At 37.8% G+C, this 22,868-nt stretch overlaps 1 protein-coding gene across 1 annotated transcript; it reads right to left on the minus strand.

Annotated features, from left to right (window-relative positions):
- Positions 1-2,214: 2,214 nt before the first annotated feature.
- Tmprss11b (transmembrane serine protease 11B) lies at positions 2,215-18,015 on the minus strand. The gene is made up of 10 exons (XM_027390989.2): positions 17,769-18,015; positions 14,520-14,635; positions 11,349-11,467; positions 11,192-11,259; positions 8,550-8,710; positions 7,879-7,917; positions 7,209-7,383; positions 6,013-6,272; positions 4,441-4,583; positions 2,215-3,641 (listed from the first exon to the last, which is right to left on the minus strand). The coding sequence occupies exons 1-10, from the start codon at positions 17,774-17,776 to the stop codon at positions 3,480-3,482; spliced, it is 1,251 nt and encodes a 416-aa protein (XP_027246790.1). The 5' UTR covers positions 17,777-18,015; the 3' UTR covers positions 2,215-3,479.
- Between the last annotated feature and the right edge of the window lie 4,853 nt (positions 18,016-22,868).

Genomic DNA, 22,868 nt, shown 5'->3' on the forward strand with positions numbered 1-22,868 from the left:
GACTGTCTTCTACAGACATGAGGCTTTTCTATTTGGGCTCAAGTGAGAAAGATACAATGTTTTACAAATACACATGTGTATTGGAAAAGTGGTGTTGGTGTCATTTTCCAATATGGATTTCTTTTTTGTGGGAGGAGTGGTAGGAACCTGAAAGATCAGAGAAGATGGATTTCTTGAGAATATTAATTATTGCTAATCATTATTAGTACAATGATCAGTATCTATTACTAGAAGAAGTCTGAAATGGATTTCACTGTGGTACAATGATCAGTGTCTATTATATTTTACTAAAGTGGGCAAAGAAAGTACAGGAAGAAGTAATACTTCTTTTTTTTTTTTTTGGTTTTTCAAGACAGGGTTTCTCTGTGTAGCTTTGGAGCCTATCCTGGCACTCGCTCTGGAGACCAGGCTGGCCTCGAACTCACAGAGATCCATCTTCCTCTGCCTCCCGAGTGCTGGGATTAAAGGCGTGCGCCACCAACACCTAGCTGTGATGCTTCTATATAAGGAATTTTCACTCTTTAAAAAAATCAAGTATGCAAACAAACAAAAATAAAATCAGACCAAAACAAATACACAAAAGGTATGAACTGCTCAAATTTCTGGTCAGAGCTGCTTCTTTACTATGACTTCTGCTACTGGTTGACATATGACAGGATGGGAATTATTTTGTACCTTTGGGGAAGGTTGTTAACCATTTTGTGTTTCAGATTCTTTATCTGTAAAGTTAGGGCAATGACTACCTTTACAGAATAGACAGCATTAACTGAGATAGGGTCTTTAGAAACCGAAAGAACTCAGTAGTTGTTAAACATTGTTGTTTAACTTTGATAATGAATAATATGATGTGATAATAGTTGTGACATAGATTAAATATCAAGATAATTAATTGGAATTTAATATGTCAAAGCTACTTTAAGAGCTCTGAACAGTTTAAGAAACTGGAATTGTATGTAACATAAGAGAACCAAAAACACCACTTACAAGTAAATTTATAACCTGGGTGTAATGGCATATGCCTGAAATCTCTGTACCAAAATACATTAGCTTAAAATTGTTAATTTATTGTTTGTCTGGACATGATATGCACATTCATAAAACCACTATTTATGATAGAAGAAACATCAATAAAATATTTTCTACTACAGGATGAGGAACATACAAGCACAATGGAAAGCACTTGCTTAGACAGTATTTTAAAAAGAAAGAGAGAAAGAAAGACAGATTGAAGGAAGGAAGGAAGGAAGGAAGGAAGGAAGGAAGGAAGGAAGGAAGGAAGAAGAAGAGAAAATGCTTTTCTCTTCTAAATCCAGTCTAAGTCACTGAATCTTAAGTAAAAATTTAAAGTCTTATAAGGACTTATGAAGTCAATAAATGAAGGTTTCAGAAAATGCTGATTAAGAATTTTCTTTATCAAGAAGAATTACTAGATTGAAGTCACTTGACTTAGAGATACTCGTGCCTCATAAATAATGTTCTGTGCTCATTTCTGGGAACTGTGGAAGCATATGACTGGGTTAAATATTTTAGCTTATAAAACATCTTCCTAGAGACACAACATGCCTATCTATATTCCCCTCTGGCCCTACTTCTGCTTCCAGAAACATCTTAGTCTTCCTCTCATCCCTCTTCCAAAACTAACCAATACCATTGTATTTGGTTGGCTCTTTGTTGCTGACAAGCTGTAGGCTCTCAAGTCAGGCACATTATTTCATCAACATCTACAGGCCTTTCTTACTCATTTTCTCTAGTTTCTTATCTCCACCTGGATGGTGGGCACTGGAAATCATGGGTACTCTCTTGAATTGGCTAAGAAATACTCAAATGCCTGGAATATATTGAGAATGTCAAACCAGACTAATCCCAATGGAAATTGTAGCGCTCCAGGGACCAGCAGCTCTGGAGATGAGCCTGAAGCAAGATTTGATGTCTGTATGTCCTGGGCTTTAAGGCTTTGACACCCATCTCTGCAGCTTCTTGAAGAATCACTTTGTAGATCAATAAGGAGCTGAAATTCATCAGGAAGATGAGTGACCCCATTACCAAGCCCCGCAGGCTGAAGGAATCCCACCTAGGCTAGTGTGCTCACTTTTAAGTGGGACTAGAAACACTGTCCTTCCTCACTCTCACAAGGGGAAAGAAAAACTAGTCTACTTAATAGTAGAACTGCTAAGTAAACACACAATCAAGTGAACTGTTAATGAACAAAAAGGTCTTCCTTTGCTTGAATTAGGATACAACATACATTTTTATTTATTTTGGATAGTTTAAAAATATATTACACATAGAGAATTTCCCCAGAAATCTTTATTCTAAATAATTACTGTAGTTATTATCTGTAACTTAAAATGTGCTTTTCTCCCTGGTTTTATTGGTGGTGAGAAACTCATGATTATTGCAGATATGGGTAAATGGCTCAGTAAAAAGAGGTTGTAATTCAATATCTCCTTTAAGACTAGGTAAGGTCACAACCACAACTTTCCACAAAGCTCTGACATGAAAGTAGATATAGCAGGTTGCAACCTGATCTTTGGGAGGCTCTGGTCTCTCATTATTTAGTCTGATAAATCACTAGTCAAAGATATGCTTTCATAGTTCTACAAAGTCTACATGATAAAACCCAAGAGCCTTATGTTATGGTGAAATAGTGATAATGTAGGCTGAAAAACCAGGACACAGAGAGTGGTTTAACAGCATTTTGGTGGGAGTACTTTTTTTGACTAACAGCTTCCCAGATCAAGGAACTCAAGATTTCTTTTCTTGTTTTGCTCTGTTTTCTTAAAAATTTACAAATATTCCCTTAGGGCTATAATTGTTTCAAAATAGCCATTATACACATTTAAAGAGCATGGAAAGTAGTAGATGGTAGTGGCTCCACAGTTAAGAGCCCTGGCTGCTCTTCTAGATGACCTGGGTGCAATTCCCTGTACCCACAGGGTGGCTCACAAAACTCTGTAACTCCAGTCCTGGAGGATACAGCACCCTCTTCTGACCTCTAGGCATGTATTTGGTGCAGGAAAACACCCATAAACATAAAATAATAATGTTTTAAAGAGAGCTGAGGGTTTGCTGTGTGATTAAGCGCTTGCCATCAAGTCTAAGGACAGAAATTGGGAACCCAATAATGCACATAAATACCTGGTGGGCATAGAAGCCTATCTGTGCTTCCATCCTTAGAAGACAGAGGCAGGGGTCCCAAAAGCAACTTGACTAGTAAGACAGAGTATATCTGAGAGCTCTTGATTTGACCAAGAACCTGTCTCATTGAATAAGGTGAAATTATTGAGGATGGCTCTTAACATCAACTTCAGTGTCTGTATGCATGCACACATAAATGCATGAGCACAGACACACATGTACCCATGCACATGCAAACATACATGCACACAAAATGGAAAAATAAAGAAATGGATGTTAAATAAAAGTTGGAAGTACTAGGCAACAATGATCTGCATTCAGTACCAGAGGATGATTTTCTACTAGATACCAGTCTTGGAGGCAATCCAGTCACGGTAAGAAGTCACTCTCACATAGACCCCTGGCTTGTTGATTTGGCCGCATTCATGTCCCCAACTCACTATCCCAACAAGGTACCAAATATCTCGAGAATTGGGGTGAACTAGTGGTCCTCCAGAGTCACCCTAAATAAAGCAAAGAACATTATCACTTTGACAGGTTCATCTGAGGCAGTTTAGGTATACACAATGATGTTCCAGATGAAGCCTCGAATTATTGATGCTTCATCAAGATTGTCAAGAGGCATGTGGTATAAATCCCTATACACCCCTAACCTCAGTTCATACTGACCAAAATGTATTCTCAGCTTCTCTTTTGTGAGTATAAGAATTTGAAAGTATGACTTGGGAAATTACAAACTAGTTCTTGAGAAAGTTCTTAGGAAATACATTTGAGTAAGCTTGAAATTCAAAGTTTTATATCTGAAAAAAAATAACCAGTGCTCTAGCCATGATGGGGATAAGACAATAAGAGAAATTTGGGGATGTTCTAACAATAGTGAGATATCTCTGAGACTTATCCTTTTCCGATCTATGGTTAAGAGGATGCACTCTGATTTGAGACAACCCAGAATCTAGTAGCTATGTGATAATATAAGATATTTAAGGTGCTCTGCCTCCATTTCCTTATCTATGAAATTAAGATAAATTACTTACACCATACAGTTATGGAGAGAATTAAATGAGTTAATATTTGTGAAGGACCTAAGACAGAACTCAACTCAGAGAAAATCTATCATCAGTGTTTATTGGACACTTATAAACATGTGCTACCTGTAGGAAATCATCACATTAGAGGGTAACCAACAGAACTATCAAAGCACAACTAAATGAAGAACAGATGATCTCCATAATGAAGATCTTCACAGAATAATAACCGTTTTTTATACATTATATCGTCCTTATGAATAATTTCCAGACTTACCTGGCAAGCATCTATATTGCCTTCCATGTAACCAGCACAGAGCATTGTGTCCACTATCCTACCATTGTAAGCTTCTTCCGCATTACAAGTGTTTGTATCAATAATTTTAACAGATGCTTTCTGAAGTAACATTGGGGAGTTACCTAAAGGAAATCAGCATGTTCATAATGGTCAGCAAAACAGATGCCAAGAAAAAAAAAAAGAATCTCATGAAAATGGCAGGAGGTGCATGGAAAGGCTACAATAACAGTAGACAACCTGTACAGACTAGTTCAGTTCAGGAAAGGGTTGCTTCATTTGTTTATTCATTTATTTAAAACATACTTTAAGTTGTTTACTAAGAGTGAGTAATTAACCTACATCTTTTGGATTATGATGAACAGAAACCAAGATTTTGACCATTATATAATTTACAATTTTTTCTTTTGTCATAGTCACTAGCTAAATTTGAGCCACTGTAAATAGATCATGAAAATGAATTTCATTAGAAGCACAATTGTGGGACTCTTCTTGAATCTTTGTGTATTTCTGTAGTAGGTAATTATGTAATTTGTGAACATTAGCAAGCAAAGATATTTGGAGAAAAGGATATACTGTGTGTAGCTGCTATTGCCACTAAAAATAAAAATGAAGAGGTGATGGAGAAGTGGCAAAGATATAGGAACAAAGTGTTTGTTTGTTTGTTTTGGCTTTTCTTGTTATTTTTGTTTTGTAAAATTAATCTTTATTTTAAAAAAACAGGTGACATGGACCTGACCAGAAATGGAAGGACACTTGCCTGTTTTTAGGATACATACATACATACACATACACACACACACACACACACACACACACACACACACACACACACACACACACACCTCTGCTGGGGGATATCCTTTTATATGCTGTAAATATATGTCTCTCTTATTGTTTGGTGAATAAAGCTGTTTCAGTCAGTGGACAGGCAAAATTTAGCCAGGTGGGAAATCCAAACAGAGATAGAGAAAGGTAGTAGGCAGAGTCAGGGAGACACCATGTAGCTGCTGAGGAAGCAAGAGACCGGGCATCACCTGTAAGCCAAGACCACATGGAGATACACAGATTAATAGAAATGAGTTAATAATTAAGAGAGAGCTAGCCAATAAGAAGACTGAGCCATTGATCAAAATGTTTGTAATTAATATAAGCCTCTTTGTGTTTATTTCAGACTAATGGTTGCTGGAATGGGCGGGACAGAAACTTCTGTCCACACACCTCTCTCTAACTAATGAAAAATAAATGTTCAAAATAGTCACTAGAAACACCTTTCAAGTGTTGCCATTTTTCCCCTTACATCGTTGACATAAGAAACTGTTCCAGAAACTGTTCCATTAGTTTTATTTTACAGGACAGAGAGTTCTACACCTAACTGGTGTACTTTGACTGTTTCAAATCAAAGAAGTCTGTAAGGACTTGCGCAATAGTCTAAGAAATGGCCTGAAGAGATTGTGCATCCAGAGATAAAATACTGCCTAAAACTCTGTGCTCAGATATCGGCATGCTCACACTGCCCTTACATCTTACACTGTGTGCTGCCATTGGACTCACCGCTGTGTGAAAGTGCTCCCCATCCTGTAACAACGACTCCTTCACCTGGTGGGAAAATCTGTGTGGCTTCTGGAAGACAAACACGATGTACATCCTTGTTGAATAAAACTTTTTCAGTGAGCACAACAACTGCAATATCATCATGATGTTCCCCCTTAACATAGTTTTCATGAATAATAACTTCTTGAACATAATGTTGCATGTAGGGTGGAGTTACTTCAGTGCCAAAGCTGATAGTTAAGTTTCTTGGATTATTTGTCCTGGGGAAACAAACAAACAAACAAAAACATACTTTTGCATTTATTTTTAAATGACAGAAATACTGCATTTTATAGCATATAGTAGAAAATTTACATCTTCCATTTTTTATGACATCACATTTCCTTGCATTATAGCACACTGCAATGATGCAGGGTGATTTTTTTATTTTTTCTGATTTATTTATTTCATGTGTATGAATATTTTGCTTATGTGTATGTCTGTGCACCAAGTGCATACTCAATCCCTTGGAGTTGAGCAGAGGGTATTGGATCCCCTGCAACTGTAGTTATGGACAATTGGGAGTGGCCGTGTGGGTGACAGTCCTCAGCAAGTGCTCTTATGCTAATTCCTTTCTCCAGCCCCATAAAATCTGATTTTTTAAATTCATTTTTAAAACATCTTGTTTGAATCTCTTCCTTAAAGAAGCTTAAATTTAATGTAAGTTGCACACACACACGGGTAATTACAAATGCATAATATTTGTGCACATTATTAATGAGCCCAATAAACAGAGGAACATAAATCTGCATGCTTAAGAGGAAAGGAATTTTGACTTTTAGAGAAAACAGAATTTTAGACTGAATCATATTTGCTTAAGTGACCAAAAGACTTGGGTAGCTATGAGTTAGAAGGAGAGAAGAGATATGATGTGATATTGTAGTAACTATGGGTGCTTAGGATCTGAAGTATAAAGTGATGAGCAGTTAAGACTCGTGTAAGAAAAGAAAGTATATATAAATGAACGGCATAAAAAATCAGTAAAGATGTAATGATTCTTCCTATTTTTACTGGTTAAAGTTGAAAAGACTGAGTTAGGCTTAGCTGCAATCTGTTTTTCAAACCCGACACCCATGAGGATGGAAGACAATTTGCCTAAGATAAGGGCTGCCTAGCTCCTTGTGTTTCCCAAACCTTGGAGAACATGATGAACTTACTTTTGAAAGCAGTGAGCCGCTGTCAGCAGGAATCTCGCACCGATTAGTGATGCTCCACAGTAGTGTTTGCCATTCACTCTAAGACTCGCTTGCCATGGCCATTCTCCTTTCTGAGCAGTGGATCCTCCCTTAATTCTGTCATAGGTTGCTGACATCCTTGGTCGTCTCCCGCAACCTTCAGAATGGGTTGGTTTGGTTTTGGTGAAGATAGAAAGATATTAATTTGATCACAGTTGCATAAGGTGAACTGGGTTTTCAGCTGTTCTGGTTTGTTTACATGTGATACTGTCACCATCAGCACTGGACAGGAATAGAATCAACCATACAGAAATCACCAGCAGCCCCAGGAGTCTCGCATAGAAACTTTAACCTTCAGAGAATATATAAGTTGTGGAAGGCAAACTCTCGATTAACTTATGGGCTCTGCCAATGAACTCCCTGAATTGGAATCTTGGCCCTTTCATTTACAAGCTGGATGAATCCAGGCAATCTTCTTGTTTCAATAGTATCATCTCTTAAGATACAACTGTAATAATACTCCACTGTAGGAGTGTTCTGCAGATTGAGTGAGTTATTACTACATGTAAAATACTTCTTCATCCTGTTGTAATAATTTTGACTGTTGTGGTTTAGATTAGCTCGTACTTAACTGGAAAGGGTTTGAACTTACGGTTGTTGATAATCTTTTTAGCATCAACCTTACTGATTTCTGAAATAGAGCAAAAAGTTCACAGTAAATTTAAGCTGGTCAATGGAGACAGCATTTTCCACAGACCAGAGAGGTCCAACAGTAATTTGACATCCAGAACAAAGTATCATAGAAGTTAAATAATTAGCTTATGAGAATTTTTCTTTGGTTACAATTGAACACATTATATTCAAGTACCATCTTCAAAATTCCACTTGAGAAATTACATTTTCATTAACTGCATCTATATTCTACATCATCCAATGTCAAAAAGTGGGACTATCTTCTCTTGAAAAAAGAATAAGTTCCATAAGCGAATATGATTCATGTCAGTATATAAATACAACTTCTAAAAAGAGAAAGTAATAGAGGTGCAGATCTAATGTTAATTTTTATACATCAAGAAAATAAAAATAAAACACACCATCACATAAAATGTTTGCTAAGTCTATCAGTATCTACTGTCAAATGAGAAGCTATCCTTCCTTGCTCTAAGCAACTGCAATTGTAGCATTGCTAGGAGATGAATGCTCTGATCTAAGGTGACATTTGTTTAAAATATACTAAAGATCAGCTTTGTAGTTGATGTTTATGACATGTCCTGGGCACAATACAATACAGTGACACTGCTCTTATCCAATAGGTAAGCTTACCCATGAGCTTCAAAGACCTGGGATCTGTAATCAGGGATCCTGATTGGTTCTCCAGCATCTGATGTAAAATGCTTTCGATTCTCCTTCTTATGTTTTCCCTGTTTGATCTGGGATCCTTGAACACCAGCCATATATTTGCTGTCACACTGTTGCTATCAGGACTGGAAATAACACAAATTTTTCATAAATGTTAAAACTAACACTCCCTTCTCTCTTTCTTGATTTTTGTTCCCTCTTTATGGGTTTATACAGTAACATCACTTTAAGTAGAGTTTTCAGTCTGCCATATGCCAACATGCATGTGTCAATTGAATACATACAGCTATTCTATGCATTTTGGAAGACATGCAATTCTATATATCTATAAGAAACAGAAGTAGCCTAATGTACCAAGGAAAGACAATCGCATATATGATGATATATACGATATATATATCATATATATGTGTGTTCCTTAATCATTTACTGAACAATTGCTATAAATGTGTAACTCTGAGTGATGACTAAGGCACAGTGCCTACCCTCAAGGAATGTTCAGACTTTTATGAGAGACAAGGCATGTGTGAAAAGGACTGTAACAAATGACACAGAAATTGTAAGTTACCGAGCAGTGGTGGCGCATGCCTTTAATCTCAGCACTCGGGAGGCAGAGGCAGGTGGATCTCTGAAAGTTCAAGACCAGCCTGGTCTACAAGAGCTAGTTCCAGAACAGCCTCCAAAGCCACAGAGAAACCCTGTCTCCGAAAACCAAAACAAAAAACAAAAAAACTGTAAGTTATTTACCTTAACCACAGATACTTGGAGGAAATATACATAATGTTTACTTAAAGGATTAAAGGAAAATTCATGGAAGCATTGATATTTACTGGACATTAAAGTACTTTTATTTCTATTTCATCATCAAACTGAAATTTTCATCAAGCAGGGATGAAGAAAGCTTTATCAGAACAGCCATAGAAATGATATTAATTAGTATGTATTAATTAGTGCTATAGCACAGGTACTTTGTTGTTACATTTATTGGTGAATCTCTACTGCACTATAGTAAGGGTATTGGTATATGACTTTATGAACAAGGACAAACTGAATACCTTAGCACTTATGTGAAGTATTTAGGAGTATGCCACTACCAAAGTAGAAATTTTACTCAGTGCAGATGTACTCTGAATTTTTTACAATCTCCATTGTTGCCCTATGCCTAGTTATCCAGTGTGTAGGAGATTGGGCTCTGATGGAGAAGGTCCCTACTGCTTATCCAGTACACAGCAATGATGGCAAAATGTATAAAACTGACCTTGAAGTAATGTCACTATGGTATTCAGGGACGACTTGTACAGCTTGGGGAAAAAAAACTTCTCAGTGGAAAGACTGAATAATGGCTGTGTGGATATGATTTAAGATCCCTGGAGCAGTGTCTGAAAAGAGACTCAATACTGTGTGTACAAAGCAATTTCTGAGAGCTACTTAGCTCATATGAATTTGGTTTTTGAAGCAGTACATGTAAAGAGAAGTACACTGCCCTGTGGTCTCTTCTTCCCTTTGTCTGAACTCTTGTTACCTACAGACACCTGAATTACATGTATGTGTAATAAAACAAAATAGAAACACACACACACACACACACACACACACACACACACACACACACACAACACACACACAACACACACACAACACATGCACACTGTGTGCATGCAGTCACCTCTGAGAGGTACATAGATCCTTCAACATTAGTTTTCCATTTTGATCCAATAGTAAAAATTAATCCACGGTTAATGTTAATGGGAGCCTCAATCTATCCTGCAATTCTGGGAGTCATATTAGTCCAGGAATGAGAGAACAAAGGTAGACATTAGTGGCATTGATCAAGGTAAAAACAATGTTGACATTCATTTGAAATGTGTTTATTTTCAAATATTTCTACACACATTATCTTTTTATTTTGCATCCTGGTCGATGAAGAAGACAAGAAATCTGTTGGCATTGATATTTCATTAGACAGAGAGAGTCTCACATGGTAATGTGACTCTCTTGAGGCTCTGGGGCTATTAAGTCATAAAATCTGGGCTCAAGTTATCCAGTGCCTATTCTACTGCTCTCTCTGCTACTCTTTGCTATTCTAAACCCATGTTCAGGGCAAACATCATTTTTTTTTTGCTGTGTGTGGAAGCCTTTTGTGACATCAAAGCCTGGTGTAAATGTGATTTATTCTATCCCACTTAGGAAGAACCGTAAGAACACTTCAAATGACATTTGGCTGACTGTCAAATAGAAAGACAAGAGAAAATAAAATCTATATTTCTGATAAACATTAATAAAAAATAGGGTATCAAACATTTGACTTATGGACCATCTAATGGTTTCTTGATGCAAATGCTTCAGAAATGAGGATAAGTCAAATGTAATTTAAACACAAATATATTCCCTTAAACCTAATAACCTCCACCATATAAGTTCAATGTTTGCTTTGGTTTTCTGTTGAACAATGCTGATAGGTACGGTAATGTTGATATTTAATCATTGTTGGCAATGGTTGTGACACATAAGAAGATTTTAGATTCGTCTTCCCTGGAACACTTGAAGTATAGTAATAGGTATAATGGCTTTATCCCTTTTCCTGATGATTAATGATAGTCACTTACACCAATGTGATGATCTGAGAGTTGATATACTGTCTGTAAATATTAGAATTTTGAAAGGCATCAACCATCTGTTAAGAGACATCATAGAGTTAAACATCAAACTTCAGTAATATGTTTATATTCAAGTAGTTAGCAAATACAGGAAAATCTAACTTACTTTAGTCTCGAGGATTTTACTGAGATGGTTACTTTCTGGTGATGTCTCCCTCTCATAATTTCTGTCATATGGAATATTCAATACTTTAAAACTACCTTGATAGTAGTAGATCTTGTTTTCTGTGAGACAAAAAATTATCCAAGAACTATTTAAATTAAACATACTTTAAATCAAGACACAGATTGCATAGCAAAACAAAGCAGGATGCACTGTGCTCACTAGATATTGATAGTCCCTTGTGAATATTTCTGGAACTACTAAGGAGACAACCTCTGTATTTTTAGAAAGTCATTTTGAAACCAATAATAGAAGACAGATGATAGAGAACATTATAAAGAATAACATTTTTAATCTCTGTATGCACACACATGAATTATTTGTGTGTATGATGTACACCTGTGTGTGCATGTTTGTGTGTATGAGTTGTGGCATGCAAGTGTCACTGCACATGTGTGAAAGTCAAAGGACATCTCCTTACTTCTACATTGTTTGAGACAGGGTCTCTCTTGTTTGCTACTGTGTTTGCCTGGCTAGCTAGCTTGTAAGCTTCCAAAGGTTCTCTTGTATCTACCTCCTATCTTTCCACATAAGTACCGTGGTTACAGATGTGCACTACTGGACCTGGATTTACTTGGGTTCTGAAGTCTGAACCCCAGTCCTCATATGGGATGCAAGTTCCTTACCCACTGAGTAATCTCCCCAGCTGTAATAGTAGGGTCTTGATTGAGACAGAAATAACAATATACTATAGTGGGTTCTGTTTAGTGTAACCAACTGGTTACATATCATAGAATTTAAAATTTATCATTCATTAAGTATTACTACTAGATGATACTACAGAAAAATCTTAAGAAGCACACTAAGTTTTCAAGGGAAATACAGTCTCACAGCAATTAGGTAATTTGCATAATGCTATATATCTATTAAAAAGAGTCAAGGATAAAATCTCAATCATCTGCCTCCAAGGCCTACAATCAACATATTATATTCCATTCCTCAATTGTCACACAGAATATATATATATATATACTGTCCTTCTGTATGCTCTAAATAAATGTCTCTCTTATTGGTTTATGAAAACAAAGCTGTTTTAGTCAATGGACAGGCAGGATGTAGCCAGACAGGAAGAATAGCCAGGGCTACCAGACTAGGAGAACTTTGGGAAGAGGAATGGAGAGAGTGAGTCTCAGGCAAGACAACATATAGCTGCAGAGGAAGCAAGAGGTTAGACATCACTAATAAATAAACCAAGGCTATGTGGAAATACACAGATTCATAGAAATGGGTTAATAATTAAGACAGATCTAGCCAATAAGAAGCCTAAGCTATTGGCCAAACAGTTTACAATTAATAGAAGCCTCTGTGTGTTTATTTGGGACTAAATGGCTGTGGGACCAGGTGGGAGAGAAACTCCCATTTACAATATATCCACCTTATATATAATATGAATAATGTCAAAAGACATTTGCTATTTTGAAAGGACAATCCCCAGTAAGAATAGTAAAGACCCTCAAAATAACAGGCAACAAATGCTGGTGAGGCTGTAAAGGAAATGGAACTTCCATTCACTGTTGATGGGAATGAAAATTGGACCAGTAACTCTGGAAATCAGTAAAGAAAGTCCTCAAAAACTAAAAATTAATCTACCACATGACCCAGCTTGACCGCTCCTTGGCATATGCCCAAAGGACTTGGCATCCTACTCCACAGAAATTTGCACAGCAGGGTTCACCACTGTATTCACAATAGCTAGGAAATGGAAATAACCTAACTGTCCTTCAACAGATGAATGGATAATGAAAATGTGGGACATGTGCACAATGGAATAGTATTCAGGTGTAAATAAAAATCAGAGTGTGAAATTTTCAGATAAAAGGATAGAGCTAGGAAATATATTGAGTGAGGTAACCTAGACAAACCCAGGAAAACAAAAGGCTGTTTGTCCTCTCTCATCTGCAGTACCTGGCTCCAAATCTGCAGATGTGAGTATACAACATAGGGCACCCACAGACACCAGACCAGCATAGCTATGACTGCCCTCATTTCCCATCAAAGAAGCTTCCCTTTGCAGGTAATGGAGATCATCACAGAAAAAGCACAATTGGATAAACCGAAGAGATCAAAAGATCACAGAAAGGCTGGCTTAAATGTATACACCTATATCACAGCTCCAGCATCTATGGCTCAGGGAATATCACGGAATAGAGTATGGAAAGGTTGTAAGAGCCAGCACATCAGGAGGTTTACTGTGAAACATCTTAGAAATGGCTGCATACAGGTCTACATCAGATGGGGTCCTAGAGATGAAAGGAGAAGTGGACACATGCTTCTAACCCAGAAGCTATCTCCAATTGCAACTGAAAATTTAGTTTCCTCCAAAGGACTATCACTGGGGAGACATCATTCTTAAGGGTAGGCCCAGCAGTAGATGGCTAACACAAAATGAACTCAACAGCATCTTTGGAGGTTCCTTGTCTCATAATGTTGTCAAGACTTTGTCTTTTTAACCTTATAGAGATTTTACACATATATTATGACTTCTGTTCTTTTTATGGGATTTCTCCATTGTGAACATGTGTGTCTTTGCTTCTATCTACACATTTTGTACTTTTTCTTTGGCTCTTTTTCTTATTGTTTGTTTTATTTTATTTTTTAATTAGTATTCATTAGATGTCCATTTGTTTTCTAATATAAACAAAATATATTGTATGAAAAATCTATTTGCAATAAAAGGAAAGAAAATGGTGCATAAGCAAGACACAGTATCAATGAGCATGTTAACAAGGGGGAAATTTTATGGATCACCAACTCTAGGCAGAAAATTAATGATGGTTGGGAGAGGGAGAATTAGCCTTTCTCAAAGGTTAACCCTTTTATTGTTTATCCAATACATAAAGGTCAGCCCTGAAACAGTATACAACATGTAGAATATTTTTTCTTGTTTATCAGTCATCTGTTCATCTGTGTCTAAATTTATGTTCTCGCATCTTATGTGTGAAGTGTTTCTGCACTACAAAATTTGCAAACACTAGTGATGCTCTCTTGCAGGACCCAAGGTCCCCAACGCTCCTATAGAGGGAGATAATTCATGTGTTGCAATTGCTTCTTTATATTTCACAGAAATTAAAATAAAGACACAGCAAAAAGAAATGAATACAAATGTATACAAACCTACTGCCAGAAAGTGAACTAAGAGTCCAATAGTTACCCCAAGGACTGCCAGCACTCCAAGCACACCGAGGATGATTACCCACAGAGGAAAAGTTTTGCGGGATGCTATGACTGGTCTGCAAATGAAGGTCACAAAAAAATATGTCAGAAAACACACACACTTTTCTTTATTACTTTGTAAACTCCCCATAATTAGGTGCAGATATATAAGTGACATGGAAGAAAAGTGGGGAGAGAGGTAAGCAAGGCAGCTTGGTGAGTAAAAAAAAATGTTTGAAGCTGAACCCCATGGTGAGTTTAACCCCAGAAACCCACATGGTGGAAGGGGAGAATACAGCATTTTGTGATGTCCTCTAATCTTCACTTACATCATGGCATGCACACATAAGCCTGTGTGTGCTGGTACATACATACATACATACATACATACATACATACACACACACACACACACACACACACACACACACACACATACACACACACACACACACTAAATAAATAAATAAATAAATGTAATAGAAATGAAAGAAAAGAGAACATACAGTGCTTGGGAAGGAAAACACCAAGAGGAAGTGTGCATGACCATAGTTGAAAGAAGAGAAAAATGACAGGAGAGGTCAGCCAGAATAGAAACTATCATAATCCATGGAAATAGAACAATGGGAACCTGGGTGATGATATCAAAAATGTGTTTTAAATGGGAGTGCAAAATAAAGCCTAGAGGAGATCCTTTGAGGATTAAAAAAAAAAATGTGTTTTTTAAGCCTGGATTTTGAAGGACTTACAGATTTCCAGTACACATCAGATATGTCATGTTAATGATTAACTGAGGAGCCACAGCTGTGGAGAGGAACCTAGCAAGCATCTACATGCATCGAGAATAGAGATTGTAAAACTGGATCTGTATGTGAAAGAGCTGCAAAAAACTAGACTTCCTCTATCCAAAGTAAAATATTTGTTTCCACTCTAACTGTGGTTAAGTTGTCACAAGTTTTTCATATGCTTCCTGAATTTTCCCTTCCTAATGCTTGGGGCCCCTGAAGAGATGTGCCTGTTTCCTGGTTGATTTAAAACATTGCCCTCGGGGCTGGAGAGATGGCTCAGCGGTTAAGAGCAGTGACTGTTCTTCCAGAGGTCCTGAGTTCAACTCCCGGCAACCACATGGTGGCTCACAACCACCTTGAATGGGATCTAGTGCCTTCTGTTGGCATGCAGGCAGACAGCTGTATACATTTAAAAAAAAAATTGTCCTCAGATTTCACGTCAGCTCACAAGCACTCAGCTTCCCCAGTGTGTTTCTCACTGAAGGGGTTCTAGCCTCACTCCATATCCTTTGTCTGTCTTCCGTGGACTTTTACAAATTAGCACTTTTCTAATTGTCTCTTAATTAGGTATTCATGCTTCTTCTTTTGATTGGTTTTGTTTAGAAAACAGTTCAGATCAAGTCTTTGTACACTATGGAGACACTGAAATTTTCTATCTCATTTTGTCTTTATTATTTATATTCTAAATTTTTGTCTTTATAACTTGTATTCTAAAAACATAAAAGATTTTCTTCTGTTAAATTTTTGCCAGACAAAATTTCTTAGTGTTCATTTAGCCTTTTGTTTGAAAGGAGAAGTTTGAAAGGACTTCCTGCTCAATGATCTTATCCACTGGAATTACTACAGGAATGCAGGGCTTTATGGTTCATTCCCTATCTATGTTCTGCCTTGAATATTTCATGTCACTGTTCAGATTTTACTTCTGAGTTTTAGCTGCTTTTCACACATAACCCAAAGACATTACAAACTATAGTCTAACATAAATGATTAAATAGCTGCTAGCAGTCACAGGAGCCTTGTCAAGCACAAAAGAAAAAGCCTTCCAGGATTAGCAGGGTTCTGATAGCCGACCATATATTCTTTAGGAAAATCTTATTATAAGAGATACTTCTGGATGATATGAAATATAAGATGTATCTTACTATTAGAACCACTGGGCATGAACTTCTCACTGTCATGTGCACAAGGCTCTAGAACAGATTATTCTGACTTTTTTTCTAGTGTATAGCCTGTGGCTAACTCCAAGAAAACATTGAAAATGGTAGAATTTGGTTCTGAAGTCTACGTGTATACCTGGTGTTCCTTTCACTACCTGCAACTGTTCAACATTCAAGCACCTGTATGCACCCCAAAACTCACCAAAGCCTCCTTAACATCTCGAGCACAGTTCACCACATCTCCTGATCCTCCCAAACTCAGCAATGCAATTACCTCAGTGTCTTACTCTGAGAAGTGGATTACAGAATTAGAGCTTGAGTCTTGCCTAGGTATCTCAAAATTCTTCAAACAGTGGCTTAACCCTTTTACTTTTTTCTTTAACTTAGGACTTCACAGAGATGTAAACTAGTAATGGAGAAAGAATGAAATGCTCTCAAAACAAAATCTATCATGCACCCAGAGTTAAGTTGATAGCTAATCACAAAACAAGCAAACAAATCCAACCATAATGCACTGTTTAAGCTTAAATTTGCTTGATGGCTCTTTAATTGATAGATCAGAGGTATGGAAAACAAGAATAATTAAAGTCATAAATAAAATAGCATCTTTAATATAAAACAGAATCACACATAAATTCTTTAAGCCTAGAAAGATGTTCTTAGTATGTTCTATCACAGTGACTGTATCCACTCTAGAATAACACTGGATGTTATCAATATAGATATGCCTCATGGGCTGGTTTTTACCTAAATATATAGATTTAATAACATATATTTAAGAAAAATATGTAAGATACACATTTATGTCTTTACAAAGAACATCTATAAAGTAGTACTATGAAATACAAGATAAGATTCATGTATGCACTGTAGGAAGTATGAGCCATTAAACAAATACAAAGAGTCCATGATCACTGTCTCTACTAGCCACTACTTCATATTTAACTCACAAGAAAAGAAAATGTCTCTGCTGTTGCCTCTCTACTAGACAACAGTCATGCAGGCATCATATTTTCCATTGACAGGATATTAGGCTACATGCCCCTTTTTGAAGTGCTCCTCCCATCACTGCTTAACAATTTAGATTGCAAACACAAATACATGTTTGTGGCAATGTGTCTCTGAGCTGAAATTCCAAAATGCTATGGAACCACTATATATTCTCCATCTAACCACAATTATTTTGCCACAGTCCTTAAGGTGGGGCTCAAATTGAGAAGAAATTCTATTTTGTCAGAATTTTAGGTGGTAAAATTACTACTTACCTATACATAGTGTGCTGAAACAGTGATTGCTGGCGCTAATATAGAGGGAACTTCTGAACTCCTTATGCGTAGATAATGGTTCCCAGGTAAATGTGCTAGCTACGAGGATATTTGAGAATTTAAGGGTGGGTATAGTAGCATAATGCCATTAAAAAGAAACTTGTTTAACAGGTATGGTAACAACTGAGGATCTTCAGCTTCAAGGAAATAACAAAGATTATCTTTGAGTAGAATACTTAGAATAAAAACAATGAGTATAACTTGGTCATCACAAAGACCCACCCCAAAACACCACCACAAGTTGGTGAGTCAGTGTTCTGACTCAGGCGCTATCTGTGTTTCCGCACAGAGACTCTCCCCAGAGAAACAAGCAAGCCCATCCAAACATTCTGACAAATGGCTTAATTCTAAGTTGTCTTGTTTATGATAAAACAATTCTAAGAGAACATCAATCATTTGAAATGTGATTTAAATTTAAAGAGTTTCATAGGAATAGTTGAATACTTCTATAGGTCTGAAACTACAGGTGGGAAGTAGACTTAAAGTAACAAAGCATTTCACTTTTATGATTCTTTTCATAGAAAATGAAATGAACTAATTAGTCATCATAAAGTTGTTTTACTAAATGAATGTATATTAACATTTTTAGTGGCACACAGAGTTTTTATGAAAACAGAGCTTAGTGAGCCATTTAGGTATTTGTAGTACACAGACCTTGATTCTTCTGACTATTTTTGATGTCCTGAAGAACACACTTCTCTATCTGCTCACTAATTTCATAAAAATTGACATACTTGCTGGAGTTTCATATTGTTCCCAGAAATGGTGATATACCAATAGTAGTGACGAAAACCCTGCTTCACACTCTTACACACTAACGGGAAAAGTCAACAAATGTGTAACTTAATATGAGATATATAGCCATGCTAGAAAGAAAATAAGTAAAATGGAATGGTCAAGTAGAAAGTGACAACTGGGGTGGGGTGGAGTAGTTATCTATAGAGTACACAGATGAACCTGGAAGATGGAGCTTTGAACAAACACCAGAATAACATGTAACTGCTGTAATTTGTTCTCCTACAAATACATATTTGTGTCATTTTATTGAAAATATTTATTACATATCAGTGGCATTTTATTGAAAAAATAATGGCTGAGGCAATAGGCTAATTGATAATATGATTGCCATGTAAGCATTAGAACATGAGGTGAGGTCTCCAGAACCCACATACCAATCCAGGTGTATCCATCAGTTGCCGGATGAAGGTTCTATGATGATAGTTCAGGTAGTCATCAATCTAATTACAGGGAAGGCCAGTTCAGGTACCCTCTCCACTAATGCTTAGGGTGTTAACTGGTGTCATCCTTGTGAATTCCTGGGAATTTCCTTAGTGCTAGGTTTCTCGATAGCCCCATAAGGGCTCCCTCTATCAAGATATCTCTTTCCTTGCTCTCCTTCTCTGTCCTTCTCCCATCTCAACCATCCCGGTTCCCTCATGTTCTCCATTCTCCTCCTCCTTCCCCTTCTCCCTTACACCCCCACCCCAGCCATTCTCCCAATGCAGAGATCCACAGCTAAGCACTGGGCTGAGCTCCTAGAGTCCAATCAAAGAGATGGAGGAGCGACATTATGAGCAAAGGGGTCAAGACCATTTCAGGGATAGTCACAGAAACCCCTGTCCTGAGCTAGTAAGAGCTCACTGACTCTGGAGAGACTGCAGGGGAACCTGCATAGGACCAAATCAGGCCCTCTGAATGTGGGTGACAGCTGTGTGATTTGGGCAGTCTGTGAGGCAACTGGCAGTGGGACCAGGATTTATCCCTAGTGCTTGAATTGGATTTTTGGAGCCCATTCTCTTTGGAGGGATACTGTTGCTCAGCCTGTTACTCAGCCTAGATATAGGGGGAAGGGCCTTCGTCCTGCCTCGAAGTGATATGCCAGACTTTGTTGACTTCCTATGGGAAGTCTTACTCTCTCTGACTTAAGGAGTAGATTGGAGGTGGGGTGGGGGAAATGTGGGAGTTCAGGAGAAGGAGAGGGAGTGGGAACTGGGTCGGTATGTAAAATGAGAGAAGAATGTTTTAAATTTTTTTTAAAAATCCAGGTGCAGTAGCATGGTAGTGAATTCAATGTTAATATGGTGGAAATGCTGGGTCCCTGGTGTTGTAATTTAAAAAAAAAAAGTGGTGGGAGAGAAAAAGATGCCATATGACAGAGTTCAATCAGAGAGGTTTTTTTATTAAGGGAAAAGAATCCTAAAAGGGGGAAATGGGAGGGGAGGGGAGAGACCAGCCGGGGATGGGAACAGCAATAGAGAGGAAAGAGACAGAGGTGCAGGGGGGTGGACAGGGCCCTTTTAAAAGGGGACATAATGAATAGGCACAGGTGGTGCTCTTAGTGGCTGCAGCTGAGGGTATATCCTATTAGAACTCCAAGGACAGGCCAGTACAAATGCATAAAAATGAACACCTGGAGTCTTAGGTCAGTCAGTCTAGTGAAATGGCAAGCTCCAGGTTCAATGAGAGATGGTGTCTCAAGTTGTAGCATACAGAGTGACAGGGGAAGACACTTGATGCTGACATCTGACTTCTACACACTCATGTATATACCACTCACATGTATACATACACCAAATTTTTTAACTCTCATTGTTTTTCTTCTTTGTTTTATCCAGTATGTGGTCTATGTTGGTGCAGAGAAGGCTGAGGAGTGCTGATACACTCATAACCTCAGTGAGAAGGACTCACATTGTATGGGCAGTCCTCTGGCTGGACTTCTGTCAGAGAGAACTCTATCACATGTTTGAAGCATTATATTTCAGATAAATTACAGGCCAAGGAATGTGAAGGAAAGACATAAAAAAAGATACACAAAATGCTTTGAAGCTTTAGGCTTTATTTAGAATATAAAAAGAAATAGTTGTTACCATCCTACACATAATAAATAGTTCTTCCCACTAGCATTCTCAAAAACAACAATATTAAAAGCAAATGGTACTTAGGGCTGGAAAAAAAGACTCAGCCATTTTCCAGTAGACACAAGTTTAGTTACCAGAAACCACATGATGGCTGACAACCCAGACTTCAACTCCTGCAACTCCTGTTCCAGGGCATCTGCTGCAAGCACCAGGCATCCACATTGTGCACATAAAAGCATCTAGATGAAACATTCATGCAGATATAATAAAAATAAGAACAAATAAATCTTCAAAAAGAAGGTAAATGGTTCAGTGCAGTAGGAAGAGTGCAGACAACACAAGGTCTTAGAGACATGGAAGTACAGCTTTCCGTGGTCCTTATTCACACACATTTGCATTCTGCCTCTGGATTCAGCCACAAAAACTGATGTGGTGAATGTTAAGGAAAGCATGCATTTTTCAAAAAGATCTTGAAACTGTAACAACATATATTCAGGGTAGCTACGGTAGATTCAACTTGAAATGTTATATAAGTCTCACTGTCATTTTTTTTTTTTTTTGAGATAGAGTCTCACTGTGTAGCACAGTCATGTCTTGAACTCACCATCTTCCTGCTTCTGATCCTGAATGCTCGAAGTATAGTAGTATGACACCACCCTTGGTTTCCCGATACATATTTTAATTAAATTCATAATTAAGTTAATTTTTATATCTTTGATTTACTGCTGGGCAATGGTGGTACATGCTTTTAGTAGCAGAACTTGGGAGGCAGAGGCAAGCCGATCTGTTTGAGTTCAAGGACAGCCTGGTCTACAGAGTGAACTTTGGGACAGCCAAGGCTGTTGTTACACAGTGAAACCCTGTCTCAAAAAACAAATACTGAATTACCTTATTCTCAATACCTCTGTTCAGATCAGTGCTGGCTTGTGAAGCGGCATTTTTTTTTTTTTTTTTTTTTTTTTTTTTTTTCGAGACAGGGTTTCTCTGTGTAGCTTTGGGGCCTATCCCGGCACTTGCTCTGGAGACCAGGCTGGCCTCGAACTCACAGTGCCTGCCTCTGCCTCCCGAGTGCTGGGATTAAAGGTGTGAGCCACCAACGCCCAGCAGTGAAGCAGCATTATCAGAACTGTCAATGTGTGTTACTCCAGACATGTGAAAATCACCTTTATAATAGAACATCTTCCGTGTGACATAAACACTCACAGAATTTTTAAAAATGAAATAATGTCAAGTCCATCCATATTACTATATCAAAACTACCATCAATACGTGTTAGCCTTTCTGCAAGCACCCAGCATTCATTCAATAACCTTTCCCTTCCCTTCCTACTATAACAACTGACACTGTACTGCAGAGTCCTGGTGGGTACCCTTGGCGTACTTGTCAAAGTAGAGTGCCAGCAGCTAGAAAGGCCCACTTGAGCATGTGCTCCAGTGGAAGCTGCCCACATTTCATGTACTATTTAAACTCCCAGCTTGGTGGTCACTTTTAACCCTCTAAGCACTCCTGAAATCAAAAACATCTCAAGTTTCCCCACTCACTCTCCAAATGATTTGTACTCTTGTGTTCTTTCTCTGCCCTGTTCTCCCATTCCTTTAAATAATTCCATGGAAACTTTATGTTGTCCTTCCACCTCCGTAGTCCGTGGAGGCCACTGTGTGGTATGTGTCACAAGTTCTCACATCTTCATTTTTCTCCTGTCCCCTGATACAAACTGCTTAACCTGGCATACTGGGACACCATACTATCAAACAGGTAAGCTTGATGGTATTTCTTCTAGTCATAAATGTACTTTAACCAATGAGAATCGAAATTAAATATCACTCTACTGTGGTAAAATCCTTCTGTACATTGTTAAGAATAAAAAGCTGTTTGGCCGATGGCCAGGCAGGATTTGGGGGCAGAAAGAATGCTGGGGAGAAGAAAGGCGGAGTCTGAGGAAATGCCATGGGATGCAGAGTGAGCAGGATGGGAAGTACATGCATGAGGTAAAGGAGCCCCAGGGCAGCACACACCCAAAGTTTGTAACAGAGTGTTCTATTTAAAAAAAAAAAAAAAAAAAAAAAAAGCTGCTTGGCTACCTTTCTAAAGCAGTGTGCTAAACTCAGGGGCAACACTATCTGAACTTCAGAAACATTATAAAGCGTCTAAAGGCACAGATTGACTAGTCCTGCTCTAGTCC

Source organism: Cricetulus griseus, assembly GCF_003668045.3.
Source record: "Cricetulus griseus strain 17A/GY chromosome 1 unlocalized genomic scaffold, alternate assembly CriGri-PICRH-1.0 chr1_1, whole genome shotgun sequence".
NCBI classification, from domain to species: Eukaryota; Metazoa; Chordata; class Mammalia; order Rodentia; family Cricetidae; genus Cricetulus; species Cricetulus griseus.

Bases quoted from the DNA above. Each gene is read 5' to 3' on its own strand.
- Tmprss11b (XM_027390989.2), bottom strand. The intron at 11,260-11,348 runs GTAAGTTAGATT...GTCTCTTAACAG, and splicing joins GTAAAATCCTCGAGACTAAA to ATGGTTGATGCCTTTCAAAA. The intron at 7,918-8,549 runs GTAAGCTTACCT...GCTCTATTTCAG, and splicing joins CAGGTCTTTGAAGCTCATGG to AAATCAGTAAGGTTGATGCT.